The sequence below is a fragment of the Ambystoma mexicanum genome, chromosome 6p, assembly GCF_040938575.1.
Source record: "Ambystoma mexicanum isolate Mex_15411 chromosome 6p, UKY_AmexF1_1, whole genome shotgun sequence".
Taxonomy (NCBI): domain Eukaryota; kingdom Metazoa; phylum Chordata; class Amphibia; order Caudata; family Ambystomatidae; genus Ambystoma; species Ambystoma mexicanum.
Window position 1 is genome coordinate 684,335,896 of NC_090935.1, and position 17,038 is coordinate 684,352,933.

Sequence of the window (17,038 nt, forward strand, 5' to 3'; positions counted from 1 at the left end):
CTATGATGGCTTATTTGGCTAATTGTAAACCGTAGATGTTATCATTAGGGAATACTTGTTGTAAATCTTTGCAATACTTAAAGATTGTGACATGACATTTAGTTTGAGGAACAGAGGAACATAGTCAGTACACAGTTTTGATTTTATGAAAATGTGAATGAAGGATCTGTCTACATGCAAATCTATGTAGTGTTTGAATTTTTGGTTAATCTTGGTCAAATGTATGTATTGTATGCATTAGTTTGCGCACAAGATTGCTGTAAGGTTGTTGTCATTCACGTAGAATGCTCAAAAAAATTGTGTTCTTTGCACCTTATTTTAAGACGTATATGTTTTTATTGATTTGTTTTGTACTATGGCAACTGTCCCTATTATAGGGTTTCGCTTGACAGCTACTCATAATGCTGCACAAATACCCAAACCAGAAGATATTCAATGTCTCACAAATGCTCTACCCCAAGTCCCCTTTTGTACCGATATTGTTATGCTGAGTAATCTTACTCCTACACAAATAGACATTGACCCCCCCCCCAACAGAAGCAAAGTGATTCAATGCTTTAGCCGAGGATGCCGACTTGGCTAATATTTCTATGCAGGCGTGATCCTCTTTTCAAGCATCCACGCAGAGTAACCTCCAGAGAAGAAGTTTTAAAAATCAAGATGTCCCTCATTTCACTCTATCCCAATCCCCAGTGATGTTTTCAAGCTCATCTCAACATTGCTCGCCATCACAACTCGGTTCACCTGGCTCTTATGACATATTCGACTCGAACTGCTCACCTGTCTTGAATATTTTTGCAGATATTCCCTCACTCGAGGATTTGACTTCTCCTGATATCGATAGAGTGGAATTCTTGGATGACTCAAAGCTTACCTGCGCAAGGCTGTGGATTAAATCAGGGGTCATCCTAAACCTGATGTGGCAAGCAAGACAGGACATTTTTGAGCTGGGTTTCACAATCTCGTACTAAACTTTTCAGAAACAATTGGCAAATCAGAAAATGCAACCAAACCCGTATCAAAGCAACTAAAAATTTTCAGGTATCAATCAAACTATTTCCAGAAAATCAGGTAACGAGTCATGATTATGATCATCAAATCCTGACACAACACCCAACTAACACCACTTAGCTGGAATTCACGAGGTTATGCCTCCCTACTAAACAATGACCAATTCAGTCTGCATCTTTACGATATTATTGCCATACAAGAGACATGGCTAACAGATAACCCCACTTGGGACAATTTTGAACTTGTAACTCTGAAAGCAATAAAACAAGCCAAAGGTAGACCGAAGGCAGGGCTGCTCACGGCAGTAAGGAAGTCGACAGGCCTCGCAATCACTGAATGGGCGACTCCTAATGACTAGATGCATTTAGTAAAATTACATACCAATTCATATATCATCGCACTTGTAAATGTATATTGGAATCGGCTTGCGCTGCCGATTGCAGACTTCCTTGCTGACATTGAGCTCCGCCTCAATTTAATCGCCTTAGACAATACAACATCTACGACCTTTGTAGTGGGAGATCAAAATTTACATTACTTTCAAGAAAACTCCCAACAAGAAACAAATATTCAGAGATGGTCAGCCATTACGGCCAATAATGATCTGCTTATGGCGAATGGCTATAGAAGGGGACATTCCGCATCGACCGACATGGCATCATCAAAATCAAAAATCCACTATAGATTACATATATACTGACTCCATGATGTTTTTGCTAGCAAAAAAGCTTGAAGTACAAGCACAAACTCTAAGTGATCAAGACCAATTGATTTTCACATGGTCCCATGATATCCCTATCACGCAAACTGAACATTTAAAAATGTCATATGTGATAAATAGCGGACAGAATAGGCTACTTTTAAAGGAAGACTCTTCACATAGTCTTTATTACTGTTTGAAATTTAAGGTTGGCCAATCCTGCCCTACAATGGCATTGGAGGGGTCATATGTTGATGCCCTTCAACTATTCTCAGAAATGGATAATGGACAAAAAAAGAGCATCTTTTATACACAAACATGCCTTCGACCCTGAATTGAAACTTCGAAAGTCTATCCTGCGGAAGGAAATAAGAAATCAGCAAAAGTTTAAACAACTTGGTTACCAGAATAGGATTAGACACCTAAAACAACGTAAAGAAATTGGATAACAGAGAGAAAACCTCTCCTATTCCAAAACGATAGTGAAGAGATGCTGAGAGCACTCTGTCAAAAATTCACGAGGAATATGGTTGTTTAAAAAAACCCACTCATCCTCTGCAGCTCACTTTACAAGCTAATCCTGTAAGCGAGCAAAAATTGACAACTCATTTTTTTGAAACTATATGCGTCTCCTAACACAACCTTAGCATCAATAAAGGAGAGGTGGAATCCTACCCCCAGTTTAGATTTAAAATTTGACTTAGAAGATATAGAACTCTATATCTCCAGGCTCAAATCATCAAGGGCCCTGGGCCCTGATGGCTTGTCAAATGTAATAAATCAAACCCTAAATTGTGGGCTCTGATCTTGACTTTTATCTTTAATGACTTTCTTAATTCTGGGAAAATACCTCCCTCATGGCAAAAATCTGTGATAGTCCCCATATTTAAGAAACGGGACCGTCACAGCCACAGAGTAACCGCCCAATTACGTTGTTGGACGTCCCTGGAATGTTATTCTCAAGACGTTTCCTATGTGATTTCACACAGTGGCTAGCGCAAAAAGAATTAAATGATCCACACCATACAGGGTTTATTCCCGGAGTTGGGACTGCTATAAATTTGACAACAATAACTGTAATACAACAGCAGGCCCACTCTTCGAGACGGAGCATATATTTTGCTTTTGTGTACTTCAAGTCCACGTTTGATTCAGTTAGTCGTGAACTCCTGCTAGACAAGTTAATAGCGGCGCGATGCCCGGCGACTCTTGTGGACTTGATTTCTCCACTCCACTTTGAACACGCCAATCTGCGTAAGATTAAATATGCAAGGACTCCTGTGTGCTTCAATCTGGATGCACCGCGGTCTCAAACAAGGCTGCGTCCTAGCGGCAATCTTATTTAATTTCTTTATTCATGATTTACAAATCCATTTTTCACACCCAACATCTGATCCTCCGCGTCTAGGTACTGATGGAGTTTCCTGGCTCCTTTATGCGGACGATCTCGTCTTGTTATCTAAGACAACTGTCGGTCTCCAAAAACTACTGTCTGCTTTAGAGCAATATGCCCATACAAATGGCCTGGAAATAAACACAAATAAAACTAAGGTCTTACGCTCGCTAAATAACACACCATCTAGATCATCTACTTACAAATGGCACTTCGATACCAACACACTAGAAACTGTAAACGAGTATAGATACCTAGGTGTCAGCATCAACAATGATTTCAATGGTGACCTATATGTTAATGAGTTAAAGAGAAGAACATCTTCCTGTGCTTTGCAAGCGATCCGCATACGAGGAAAATATGGGAGGTTTTCTTATCAACCTGTTATCACTTTTTACATGCAGAAGGTGTCAGCAATAATTCTGTATGGAAGTGAAACCAAACCAATAAGGAATCTGCTCTTTTGGACCAAACTTGAAGGAATTTATTGGAAGAGAGTATTAAATATGCCGAAGAGTCAACCTATGTGCCTCTTAAGACAGGAATTAGGCCTTCCGTCACTAAACGTTATGGCTAATTGGAAATTACTTGCGTTATATCGGAAGTTTATTCTCATACCTGATCCTAACTCTGATTCAATAGCATCAAAACTTGCGAAGTAGATGTTGGAATCTTCTCATGCATATCCACGATCATGGCAAAATCCTGTAAATTATTTGATGGTCTCAGCAAGCATTTCAGAAATTCTCTTGAAACAAAAGCCCATACGCGCAAAATTAAAGCTATGGTGGTTAGATTGGAGTACTGTACTTGCTGTAAAACATACAAACATTTTCAGGAAAATCCTTTTGAAGGAAAGAAATTTCAAACAACTGAAATGTATCTAATACAATTTCCACAGAAAAGCTACGAAATACATTTCTATGATTCTGTCTAAATGTATGCCTAACTAGAGATGTACGTGCCTCTAGAAAGCAGTTAGACAGGCAAGAGAACTCCTGTAGATTCTGTGCTAATCAATTGATTAATGATACCTTACAACATGTTGTGAGCGAGTGTCCTGCGCTGTTAAATCAACACATCCTTTTATTACAACCGCATTTTCAAGACCAGACAATCCTTACTTCTGAGGAACTTTGGAAGAGACTTTTTCATGCAAAATCCTTTTACTTGATTTAGAAGCATAATTACCTTCATAAAAATTCAAGGCGAGCTAAACCCTGCATATTGATATCACTACTTAACATATGACTCCCAATGGTCACTTTAACTTCCGAGTCAACTTGAGGCTTAGAAGGGACAGACATTTACAATGTAAGTTCCATTATAAATACTGGTACAGTTTGATTAAGGAGGCTTAAGTGACTAAGCACTAGCTTAACTAAGAGATGCTGCTATAATCTTAAGCACGGTACACCGCTACATTGATTTGTAACATTTTCTTGTTTCAAAACTGGTTCGTTATACTTAGGAAACAGCTGTAATCTGAGTTCTTGAATTGATTTACTTTTTAAATCTTTGTAAGTTTATGAAATGAAATGACATTCTTTCTTTTGTATTTCAGATTTAAGAATTTATATTTCATTACCATTTAACAATTTAAATGGTAACTATATTAAAAAGTTGTATAACTATATCAATTATAAAAAATAAAAATAAAAATCTCCCTTTTGCCACGCAGGTTCGTTTGTCTTCTTGAAAACCATCCTCGTCACCAGTGAAATAACGTGGCTTCCTTAGGCTCATAGGTAAGTTCCAGTATTTACTTTATTACATGTACTCAAGTCACATAGAGTTAGCTCAGTAGGAACAGACACTGGCTCCCATCGCCCATGCAGTGGCTCTCCAACTGCCTAGGCTTAGAACCCTCACCACAAGCATTCTCTCACTCACACCATAACATTCTATCTTACATCACAGGCTTCTGCATTCATCCCCAAGCACTATATAACACCTCCCTTTCGTCCAGATATCATCACTTGAAAACAAAGCACATCATAACAGATCTAATACCAGATACATATTCCTTTCATTTATAGAATTTGGAGCCAAAATAAGACTTATACCTTCCTTGTGCTACTACCAATTAAGATTATTTTTCTCTTCTTCGCATACATCATCAATTCATTGTACTTATAGATGTGAATAGCCTCTCTCCCGTATCGTATACCAATCAGGGGTTAAAAACAGAATTGGCACATGGGTCCTGGCGTGCATCCAATCAGCAACTCTTAATCTGCCTCCCCATGTAAATTCCCAAATCTTACCTGCCTCTGCTCCAGCACTACTCTTGCACGTCTTCATCAAGCAGTCATGGAAATGTAAGAGTGGCTCCTCCAGGAGCTCCTTCATCTTGCCTGTATTTCTTGAGGAACTCAAAGGGTTTCCATCTTTGTGGGTAAACTTTGACCCCTGGCAAAAGGACTGCTGTCACGCTAGAAGTTATCGCAGGGTGGTAATGGCAATGGCTGTACTGCCAACCATCGTTTTGCCTAAGTTTTGCACCATCTGCATGAAAAAAAGCACCACATTCCGTACCATTACTCTTTCATTCATGAAGAATATATGTGTACAACCCCCTGAAATGCTTTTTTAGATAAACACTGGTTCAGAGCAACATTGTTAATACAAACCAATCAAAATCATTCTGAATAAACGATTAGTGTTTTCAGAGGTTCAAAGTTTATTTAGAACAGAGGTGTTGTGTACCCTCATTTACATAAAAAAATTCCAAATACTTTCCTTTCAGCTTTTATAAATAGGCCTTGACACAAAGTTCGTTTAGCAGATTCTCTAAAGAGACGCATTGTTCTATGACGTGTAAAGTTGCACTTTGATATAATAACCTCTTCTTGGTCCAGAAAGATACTCTGTTTGCAAGTTTTTATTGTGTTTCCGTCCAAAAACTTGTTAGAAAATAATTTGAATTTCAGTTCATACAGATGCAAAAAAAGATGCTTCAAATTTGTTGGACACCAATGAGACTTCTCACTTTCCAAATGCTACTGTTGAAACAGAATGCTGAAGGCCATCACTATACAGCACACAGCCACATATGGACTCTTCCGTTCACCTTTGTAAAAAAACAAAAACATGGAATAAAAATGAAGAATCAATTTCCAAATGAATAGTTACAGTGCACACAATCCAATCATTTCAAAATTTAGAAGCAATCTCTGGAGCCTTTACTAATATGAAGTTATTATATAATGCAGCATGACATCAAATTCTACCATTAGATATTGTGGGAAAGAATTCAGTGTATGTGCACCTCTCGTCCTCGATGTAAAATATAGCCAGAAATAACCATTGCAGCATGGACTTGTCTAAGCATTCTTCCACTTTCTTGTCCCGAGCTTCCCAAGCCATAGCACCTTTATCCAGTACTACAGTTGTTGAAGAATCAAGTGTTTTCCATTCCCCCAACGTGCAAACTGCGAGAGCAGACTGAGCCAAAAGATCAATCATAACTGGAGTGAAAATTCCTTCAACAATCTTATTTTTTGAATCACGGTCTCTGGCAATTCATAGTTCAAGAATGCACTCTTAAAATCACATTTGGAACAAGAGAGCACATCAAATCAAAATCTATGGTCTTGGGATCCACACATGAACCTGTATGATTGGTAGTGCTTGACATCGTCTACACATACACAAATGACACAGCAACATAGAATGAAACATCTGGCCCTTACACACGACATCTGGCAGATATTACAGTACACAATGCCTACTAAAACTACTCAAATTAAAGTACATTGCATGACCTGAAGGAATTTTGCTTCGACTTTCTCAGCGAATTAATCCTTACCTCTGGCATTGCTCTGGGCACCCCTCCAGACCATCGTTCCTTGCCTGCCAAACCATTACAAAAGAGAAAAGACCATATGCAAGTCAGGGCCGGTCCAACCCCAAAAAGGGTAGTTCGGCCCGAACGATATCTGCAATGCTGCAAGTGGGCTGGGCTTTTAATAGAAGTCAGGCAATCCAGCATCTCAGAATTTTGGCACAATAGGTTCTGGCGTCAGCTTCTCACTGGCCTTTGTGTGACCAGTCAGAAAACAAAACAGGGTGTTCAGTGTCCAGTCTCTTCCCGAGTGCTTATAAGATGTTGCTCGACACATTATAGCTGTAGTAAGGATTGTGAGGAGGAAGCTGGATGAAGGGGTAATGACACCATTGCTTACCAGTAAACTATGTTGCTCAGCCTCGTGATAGTCTGCTCTCATTCCCGCCTGTCTGGTGTTTATGGCTTGGGTATACAAAGGCTGAGCTAAGCTAGTTGGGGGAGTTATGGCTCCAGAAGGGGCAGTCAGACGGACTGAAGGACCACAATTGACATTTAAGAATCATTCTTTTTTCTCTGCAAGACTGATACCTCACATAAGGAATGTGAGGAAGATCTGGACTTGGAGTAATGAAAATTAGCAGCAAGTAATCTGGATATTGCAGCATATTCAGAGCTCATATGCTACAAATGCAGAAATTACAGTGAAAGTGTCAGCACTTGGTGGTGGAGGTGAGGAGGGTCCAATACAATCTAGGGAAACGGTTGTAAAAAAAAATGGGAGCACCCCTATACTGAACACCAACATGTTTTAAATCGCTCCACCTTACATTAGGAAAAATATCCATTTGTATACCAGTCAGTTCCCACCGACAAGAACACTAGCACCTAAACGCAAATCTCCTCTCAACAAGAGTACCTGATTGCTCACGTCACCTCTGCTGTTAATCTGTCTCTTTCTACTGGAACTATCCCCTCTGCTCTCAAACATGCCCTGGTTATTCCATTACTAAAGAAGCAATCATTAGATCCTGCAGTACTTGCTAATTATCGTCCTATCTCACTACTGCCGTTTCTCATGAAGGTCTTGGAAGCCCTGGTATCTCCTCTCTTGTCTTTCTTGAGTCTTCCCACTATTTTGTTGAGTTTCAGTCCGGTTTTCGGCTGGGAAGAGGCACTGAATCGGTTTTAAATTGTGTGCTTGATGACCTGGTTGGTCTGGTTGATCAGGGCGGTGTCGGAGCGGTCCTGCTACTAGATCTTCGGTGGCTTTCGACATCGTTGATCATTCTACCTTGACTGCACGATTATCGGCTGCCGGGCCAAGTTCTTAGCTGGTTCTCAGCATTTCTGGCTGACCGTTCTCAATCGGTGTCCCTTCCCCCCTTTCGTTCTGCTCCTGTCTATCAGTTGTGGGGTCCCTCAAGGCTCTGCACTGTCCCCCATTCTGTTTAATGTCTATATTAGAATCTTGATGGTTCTCCTGCAGTCACACGGTTTCCATTTTTATACCTACGCTGACGACACCCAGATTCTGGTGCGTCTGGATCTATCTCAATCGGACACTGTTGTCCGTTTGAGGAACTGCCTGGAAAAGCTAGGAAGCTGTATGACCTCTGGCTCAAGCTGAATGCCAGCAAAACAGAGGTTCTAGTTGTAGGCACGGCCTCCCCTCACTTGTATTGGACTAACGATTTCTGGCCTCCCTCCTTGAGCTCTCTTCCTACGCCTGTTGCTTCAGTGAGAAACCTGGGCATAAAAATAGCCGCCTCTCTGACCATGGTGGACCAGGTAGCAGCGGTATTTAAGACCGGTCACTTTAAATTACGTACTGTAAGAAAGTTCTTCCTTTCATTCCAACCACTAACCAAGCGCCTGTGGTAGCTGCCCTGGTTTTGAGCGGAATTGATTACTGTAATTCGCTCTACTTAGGTCAGCCCCTCTACTTGCTCAGGCGGCTGCAGCTTCTTCAGAATGCTGCAGCAAGATCGGTTCTTCATCCTTCCTTTGGTACACATATGCTTCCATTACTTAGACAACTCCATTGGCTTCCTGTTGAGGCTAGAATTAGGTTTAAGTCTATGTGTATGGTTCACCGGGCTTCCTATGGCATTGGTGCAAGCTAAGTTTGTTCATTTAACTCCTATTCGCACTCTCCGCTCATCTTCTAGTTGTCCCCAGGTTGAGGCGCACTCGCATTGGTGGGCGCGATTTCACTGTTCTGGCAGCAAAGACCTGGAATAAACTTCCTCTTGATCTCCGAAAGACTGCTGACCACCTCCTCTTTCGACGGTCATTAAAAACACTGTTATTTTAGATTCTTTTCTTCTGTTTTTTTACTATCCTGGTTCATCATAGCACCATGATGCCCTCGGGCATGCGTGCGTTCTATGAATTCAATTAACATAATATAACAAGAGTACCATCAACAACATGCCTCCTCCTTGTTGGGTGCCATTCTTGTGGTATGGCTGTTTTGGGTGCTATGCATCTCTAAGCATGGGGGAGCAAGTGAACCACATCTGCACCAGCCTTTGTGTCAAAAGTGGAATAGGTTGTTCCTGGATGGGACCGGAGTCCTTGACCCCAAGTGGGTAGTCGCTCCCCGTCAGATCCTACTTTCCGCTACCCATAGGGGAAATATCACGTCGTAGGCTCACCTCCTTAGCCTCACAGAGAAGGGCTCCCCACTCTGGGGAAAAGTGACTAAATCCTGTCAATCATCACACATCTTAAAGTAAGAGCTTTGCTCGAGCAGGTCTATAAAAAACACAATGATGCAAGGTAACCCTTGGCATTAGTCTCCCGCAGCCCCTGATGGGATGGATACAGCAAAAAAAGAAGAGAACAGCAGGTGTACTTTAAGTAAAAGGATCAATATCCTTAGCTCTACACCAGCTGCAAAACGTGTTCCAATGGCAGTGGTATAGTGTTTTCGTTGCTGGTCTTGGGCCGAAAGCAACACCTCCTCACATAATGTAAGTGAAGAAGGGCAAGCCCATATGGCAGCCCTGACAAATAAGGTAGAAATAATTATCTGGGGAGGAAAACTGGCAATATAACATTACAGCGTGTGGAGAGACAGTAAGAAAATAGCACAAATCCTGTCCACCTATCATTGGGATATGCTTTTTTTCACCGGTCCAACATGGCAGACAGTAAGGAAGACACAGTAAATTGGGGATCAGTGCTGCGCTGCTGCCAACATGGCATGGATCTTAGACAAGAGGACACGCCTTAAATGGGAAATAGGGGAGCAAAGGCAAAACACCATTACCCTGAGCACTGCTGGGTAAAACCGATTGCTGCAGTGATCAATTTCAGTGGTATGAAAGCACAGAACCCTCACGACAGCCTAACATACGACCACACATAAGGCACCTGGTCTTTCACACATACTCGGTGGCCATCCTAGACTTACACTGGGGATGTCGAGGTACAGGGTGACAAATACGGGCAAGCCAAGAAGAGATTGGGTCCGAGGGTATTGGCAAAGATTGTTTATAGAAACATTCACGTAGGCAGTGAACAACAAAGTTAATTGAAACTCTTGCTTCAATGACTTTGAAAACCAACAATTTAAAGGACCTGGCATTTGGGTTACCCTGAACAGTTAACTTCTAAATATTGTAGTGGTTCCAATAAAATACCCGAACTGAAAGGGAGCTCGGTATGCCATTATTTACGTGAATATTCAGTTATCAAATTCAGGACATCATATACATTCCTCCTTTCCGCTACATTTAAAACCATTCAAAAGTGCACATCTTCAGAAGATGGACTACGACACGCCAAAAAGTCCTACAGGCTCTCACAAAGGTGCATTTCGATCAATATTGTCAGAAAAGTGTGTCAAGTAGAATATTCTTAGAGGAAAACCTCCATGCTTACTTCCTACTCAATGGAAAATACTGTTAACGAAGTGTACACATAATTGCATGTTTTAGTTTCTAATTCCAAAAAAGATAAAGCAATTAGCAATATATATCCAACAGTAGTTCATGTTTTTACAATGCACATTATGTAGATTCAAATGAGAAAAAAGCCTTTCGAAATATTATTTTGCTTATTGAACACGATAGTTGGGTAATGGAAATAACTCACTTCTTCAGCTGTAAAATAACTGCATAAACGCAGTTGCAAATGCTAGTATAAATAGGCACACACACAAAAACAACAAGGTAATTCACAGAATAAAATAATTCACCACATCTATAACGACACCATTTAAAAAAAAAAAGCATTGGCAAGGACAATAGTTTGGGATTTTGGAATGTATGGGAAACACTTTTGCCAGGCACGGCCGTAGTAATATTAGCTGGCCATCGATGGTGGCAGCTGTAAAATGGTGCCAGTACCTAGGCATATAATAGCGGTCCCCGGCAAATCCCTAATACTTGTATAGAGCTCCCTCTGTGTGGTGGACTGCTCGATTTGCAGTGTGTGCTGCCGGCACACCCACACTCATCTGATGCTGGCCTGCCTGAGCTGAGGATGTTCATCTGCCGGCTTTGTCATCTTTGGTGCTGCCGCGGTCTTCCCTGTGTGGCCCTCTATCCCCTGGAAGTGCAGGAGCTGCCTCGAGACAATCACGTGACTGTTAATAAGGAAGTGCGTCTAGGGTGTCCTAAGCCCTAGGTGTCCCATCCAAAAGGTGACCTAAGGGCTTAGACTGATCACGTTTGCCCCTGTTCGCACTGGGTCCACTAAATTTTCTGCTTTTCTGCTCCCTGGTGTGGTTGGTCTCCTAATGTATAATGTTACTAGCGATCGCATTACTTAATTGCTACTCATTTTTTTTCAATGCCATATCCCATACCTTTACATATTTCGGAACTTTCTTTTTCACATCACCAATCCTGCCCTCGCCCAATCTGTTATTTGCCCCCTGTACACTACCGGGTCTCTTTTTCCTATTTCCATTAGTCTCTGGATTGCAAGATCATTGTGTAATAAGTTGCAAGCCACTCTTGACCCGTTACAGCGACTAGTCCTCAATTTTCTTTGTCTTACTGAAACCTGGATTTCATACTTTTAACAGCCACTGGCTCTTCCTCCAACTTCTCTAACATACCCTGTCCCACTGGTTGTGGCGGTGGGGTAGGTATTCTTTCTCACCCTTTCTAGTTACACCAGGTTTCTCCTGGTCCTTTCACCTCTTTTTCATCTTTTGAGTATCACTTTGCTTCCTTCCTTAAACTCTCCTTTTTAACTGCATCACCCTTTATTCACCCGCAAGGATTCCTACCACATCTCAGGTCTCGACTGTCACCCTTCACATTCCTCTGGTTGTTCTCTTGGTCTGATACTTTCCTCTGTTCCTTGTAATGTCTTAGTGGTTTCTGATCTTGTATATTCCTCAGATCACTTTTGTTGTCTTAATTCATCGTCCACTCCACCTTTACCTCCTTCTATAAAAACTTTTTTACATCACAATCTCTGCTTTGATTCTTCTTGTACTTCTACTCTCCTATTCATTATTTTGCCACTCTAACTGCTTATTCTGCTCTGGGCATTCTACAATCTATTCTTACATCTACTATAGACTCTCTTTACCCTTCTCATCCTTTTACACCTTCCTGTAAACCTCTGCGTCCATGGCTTACCCTTGCTATTCTTGTTCTTGGTAATTCTCTCCGGAATGTGAGCGCTGGTGGAAAAGAACCCAATTCCTTCATGACCATGATTGTCTGCTCACTCTTTGATGATACTCCCTATTTATCAAAAAGCAATATTTCTCCTCCCTTACTTTTTCTCTTTCAAAGCATCCCTGTCAGCTCTATCAGCTCCTTAACAAAATCGTTTCTCCTCATCCACCCGATCGTCTTTATCTTCATCTCTTTCTGCCTCTGATCTTGTTCATTGTTTCTCTACCAAAGTCCATCAGTTTTCCCTTCCCCTCCTGACCTTGCCCCTCCCTTATCTTCTGCTTCCAGCCCTTCCTTTACTGCCTTATCTCCTCTTACCCATACAAACACTGCTCAGTTCCTTTCTTGTGCTCATCCAACTTCTGATTCTATTCCCTCTTTACTCATTCCGTTAGTCTGTCCTAACATTCTTACTTACCCTACTACTCTAATCTCCCTCCCTTTGCTTTTTCCTGCATTTTTTTAAAACATGCTACTGTAATTCCTATTCTAAAAATATTCTCCTCATTATATCAGTCTTTACCTGCTAATTGCCGGTCTATTTTGTTACTTCCTTTTCTTTCTAAACATTTAGAGAATTGTCTATTCTCAAATTTCAACCTTTCTTCATCTTCATTCTCTCCTTCCTCCACTCCAATCTGGCTTTAGATCTTGCCATTCTACCAAGACTGCTCTGTTGCATGTCTCAGACTCTCTTCCAGGCATAATGTAATCTCCTGTATTCTTATTCTACTAGGTCTTTCTGCTGCTTTTGGCACAGTTGATCATCCCACTCCGCTATCTACACTTCAGCTTTGGGTATTACAGGTACTCCCCTCGCTTGGTTTAAATCCTTTCACTCTAGCTGTCCCCATTCCGTTTCCTCGGCGGATCAGCTCTTTGCACCCCATACTCTTCTAAATGGTATCTCAGAGTTTGATCCTTGGCCCTCTTATGGTCCCGCTACACCATTCCTCTCTCCATTCAATCAGTCCTGCCACTTCTAGGTGGACAATTCTAAAATCTTTTTCTCTTTTTCACAGTTCATTGATGCTCTCCACTTCAATGTATCCGTTTGTCTTTCTGCCATCCGAGCCTGGATGGCTTCTCACTTTCTTTTCTTGAATTCCTCCAAAACTGAAGTTATTTTCCTTCTTCACCCCCCAGACCCTGATCTCCACTTTCATCCCCTTCTTGTCTCTTTCCTGCTACCAAGCTTCCTTTTTCAACCTTGGCTCGTAATCTTGGAATTCCTTTGGATTCCTCGGTCTCCTATTCTTCCCACATTTCTCTCACTGCCTGCAATTGTCACTTTGTCCTTTTTAATCTCCTTCTTGCTCACCCTTTTCTGTCTTCTCAAGCCACAAAGAGTCTTATTTTCAGCCTTATTTTGTCCTGCATTGACGTTTTTCTCTTTTGATTGGACTACAGGCTACTTGACTTGCGCGGCTTCTCTCTCTCTAGAATTCTGCTATTCGCTTAGTTTTTTCAAACTTTTAATTCTCATACTTCTACTGCTAGCCGGTCCTTTGTGTCTCGTCTCCTCTTTCCTTTCCCTTGTATTGTGTTCAAATGTATTCCCAGTCTTGCACCTTATCTTGCTTCTCTGTTTCTTTCTATGTCCCAGCCAGATCTCTTCGTTCTGAATCCACTTATCTGCTGGTTGTTCCCAAATCACCACCCCCCCCCTTAATCCCCCACCGTGCCTCATCCTCATCCCATTTCCGCTCTCTCTCTTTTGGCACCCTTTAATTGGAATTCCCTTCCTCTTCACTCTTCTACCTATTCACTCAAAATATATCTCCTATCCCATTCCTCTTCTTCATGTCTTCTTATTGTTCATCTAGGATTGGACAGTTGTTATTTTAATAGTTTTAATGGCTTTTTGGTGAAAGGGTGATAGAAATCACAATAAATTAAATGAAAAATAAAAATGAAATACAACCATAACGATTGGCTTTGTCAATGCGTGTTTTTTTACAGGTCTTCAGTGAGTGCTTATAAAATGGAGTAGCTGGAGGTAGACCTGGTTGACATTTTTATGACAACAATGGCGCTTTTACAACCCCAATTAAGTCCAACTATCAGAAGACTGCTTTAAAAAAAAAAAATCTGTTTTAAGAAAAACAATGGCAGGCATTTGAGCACAAAGTCTGATGGTAAGGCTTGATAAAGCTACCTCAAAGAAATCCCAGGAGGATGCGATTTGGGAGTGGAGGGGCAGGAAGTAGATGGTAATGGCCATAGGGCGTTAATTTTTGGGTAAATACACAAACACCAAGAAGCTGTGTGTTCAGTCTCATATGCCATTTCTCCCTAGCTGTACTCTAATGAAATAGGTTTGGCTCATAGGTGGCAGTAGCCTCACAAGTGCTCTTCTGTAAATGAATTGGTTTCAAGTTGGTAGAATAAAGGCAAACTAAAGCACTCCTAAAGCATTTGCTGATACGATCTTCAGGAGATGATTAGCTTTCAGGAGGCATAGTGGGTGCGAAACGTCATTTTTATTAAGCACATTCAAATAAATAATTGTATGTCGGTGAACATATCGGTGTCCTCTGAATGCAGTCCATAACAAAGGGCATAGGCCTCCTTCAGAAACAAGTGAATTAAAAGTATTGAAATGGCCAGAGAATTACTGCTGAATGGAGGATGAAAGAGTGGTGGTGCAGAAGAGAAAGTTTATAGTGCTAATAATAATCCATTATTTGTATTTGTTCAGAACATCTGTGAAGTCATAAGAGCGCAATGGAGAATGTTCAGCAAAGTCAATCTATGACAAAACCAATGCTGGAAATGTGGAATTTTGAAACTGTTCAATTTGCAACCTACTAGTCAGGACTAGAAGTAACTCAACCCCAAATAAATATAAGTTCTCTACATCATTCCTCTTACCCGCCAAGAAAGAATTATCGTTTGCCAAAGACTAATATCAAGTGAATACTTTGTGGCTTCGATTTAAGGTTGCATGTATTTTTATTTTTTTTTAATTTGAATTTATTAACCATGACATTCGCCTAACAATGGCATCTTAGACCTATTCCAGAGGTAGAGGGTTCACGTAGTTAAGTGACTAGAAAAGGAAAGTCTTCAGGGCGCGACAGAAACTAAGATGGTTCTCAGCAGCACAAAGTGCTAAAGGGAAAAAAGTTCCACAACTTGGCCACAGCAAATGCACAGCCCCCCACGTCTGTTTGTCAAACATGCAGAATTCGAATAGTGAGAGAAGTTTGAGAACGTAGGGGCCGTGATGGTACATAAGGGCAGAACTAAATTGAAGATACTCGTCCCCGGTCTTATAAAAAGCCCAAAGACTTAAACTGAATTTGCTTATCTGCCGAGAGCCAATGCAGTTTGCACAGAGTGGGGGAAACATGCGCCGTCCAAGAAACACGTGTTGCTGCTGTGTTCTGCAGCAATCGTAACTGGCACACCAAGTATGCTGGCTGAGCGAGATAAGAGTGAATTGCAATAATCCACCACACTCATGAGCAAAAATTAATCACCAGAGAATAAAATTGAGAAGGAATGAAGGGTAATTCCTTCCAAAGCATCCTCAATTTACAGGGTCCACTCTGACACACAGAAGCTATCTGAACTTTCATAGAGAGATGATAGTTTCACACTAAGATCCTTTCCGGCTTCGGCAGTAATAGGGGGCTGGCCAAGAGTTATTGGCCAGAAATCTATAGGCCAAGGAGAGGAAAGACAGAGAAGAGAGGAAGAAAGTGAGCCCATGACCAGTACGCTCATCCAACAAGCTATAGCCTCCAAGCAGCCCTGCAGCTGAGATGCAGTGTTCGGCTCTGCCAGATCCAGCCAAACAATGATTTGGGTGTCATCAGCATAGTAGGAGCAGCAGAAGCCGTTGGAGTGGATAAGCCCAACCAGGAGCATGGATATACACATTAAAGAGAATGGGAGAACATGTAGAGAGTTGAGGGGCCCTCAAGTAACAGGCACTGGTTTGCAGCGAAAAGGAAGGACAGACAGAGATTGAGCACAATCAGTCAGGAAAGATTTAAACCAGGAAAGCACCTGAACGGAAAGACCTGGACTGGCTGGACAGACTAACATGGTGGAGTTGTCGACCGTATGAAGGGTGGCTGACACATCTAGCAGTATCTGCGCCCCACTCCACCCTGATCCATCAGACACGCCAGGTCATCAAATAAAAAACGAATACACTTTCTGTGCCTTTTCCAGGGCGATAAGCTGAATGAAAAGACTCAAAAAATTGGTTGATTCCTGAAAAGAACTGAATAGAGTAAACACTAAGTACCTATAGTTTTATAGGAAAAGGCAAAAGTGAGATAGGCCAACAATTAAAAACGGTGGGGGTCAGAACTTTTTTTTTTATTTTCTTTTTTTTTTACAGAGGGATAACCAAGGCATGTTTCAATAAAGGAGGAATGACGCCTGTCAAACAGGAATCGGTAACTGACTGTGCTACCCCAGTGGCAATAGTAGGCATCACCTACTTAAGAATATTCAAAAGGGAGAGGGGCAGGCATTCTAAT

The 17,038-nt window shown here is 41.4% G+C and overlaps 1 protein-coding gene across 1 annotated transcript in view; it reads right to left on the reverse strand.

The window, feature by feature from the left end:
* Window positions 1–5,767: 5,767 nt before the first annotated feature.
* Window positions 5,768–17,038, reverse strand: part of TMEM167A (transmembrane protein 167A) — a 123,772-nt gene continuing 112,501 nt past the window's right edge. Inside the window, exon 4 of the mRNA XM_069627576.1 lies at window positions 5,768–6,177. Within this exon, the coding sequence (XP_069483677.1) occupies window positions 6,107–6,177 (71 nt within the window). The 3' untranslated portion in view covers window positions 5,768–6,106. The remainder of the gene's footprint in view (window positions 6,178–17,038) is intronic.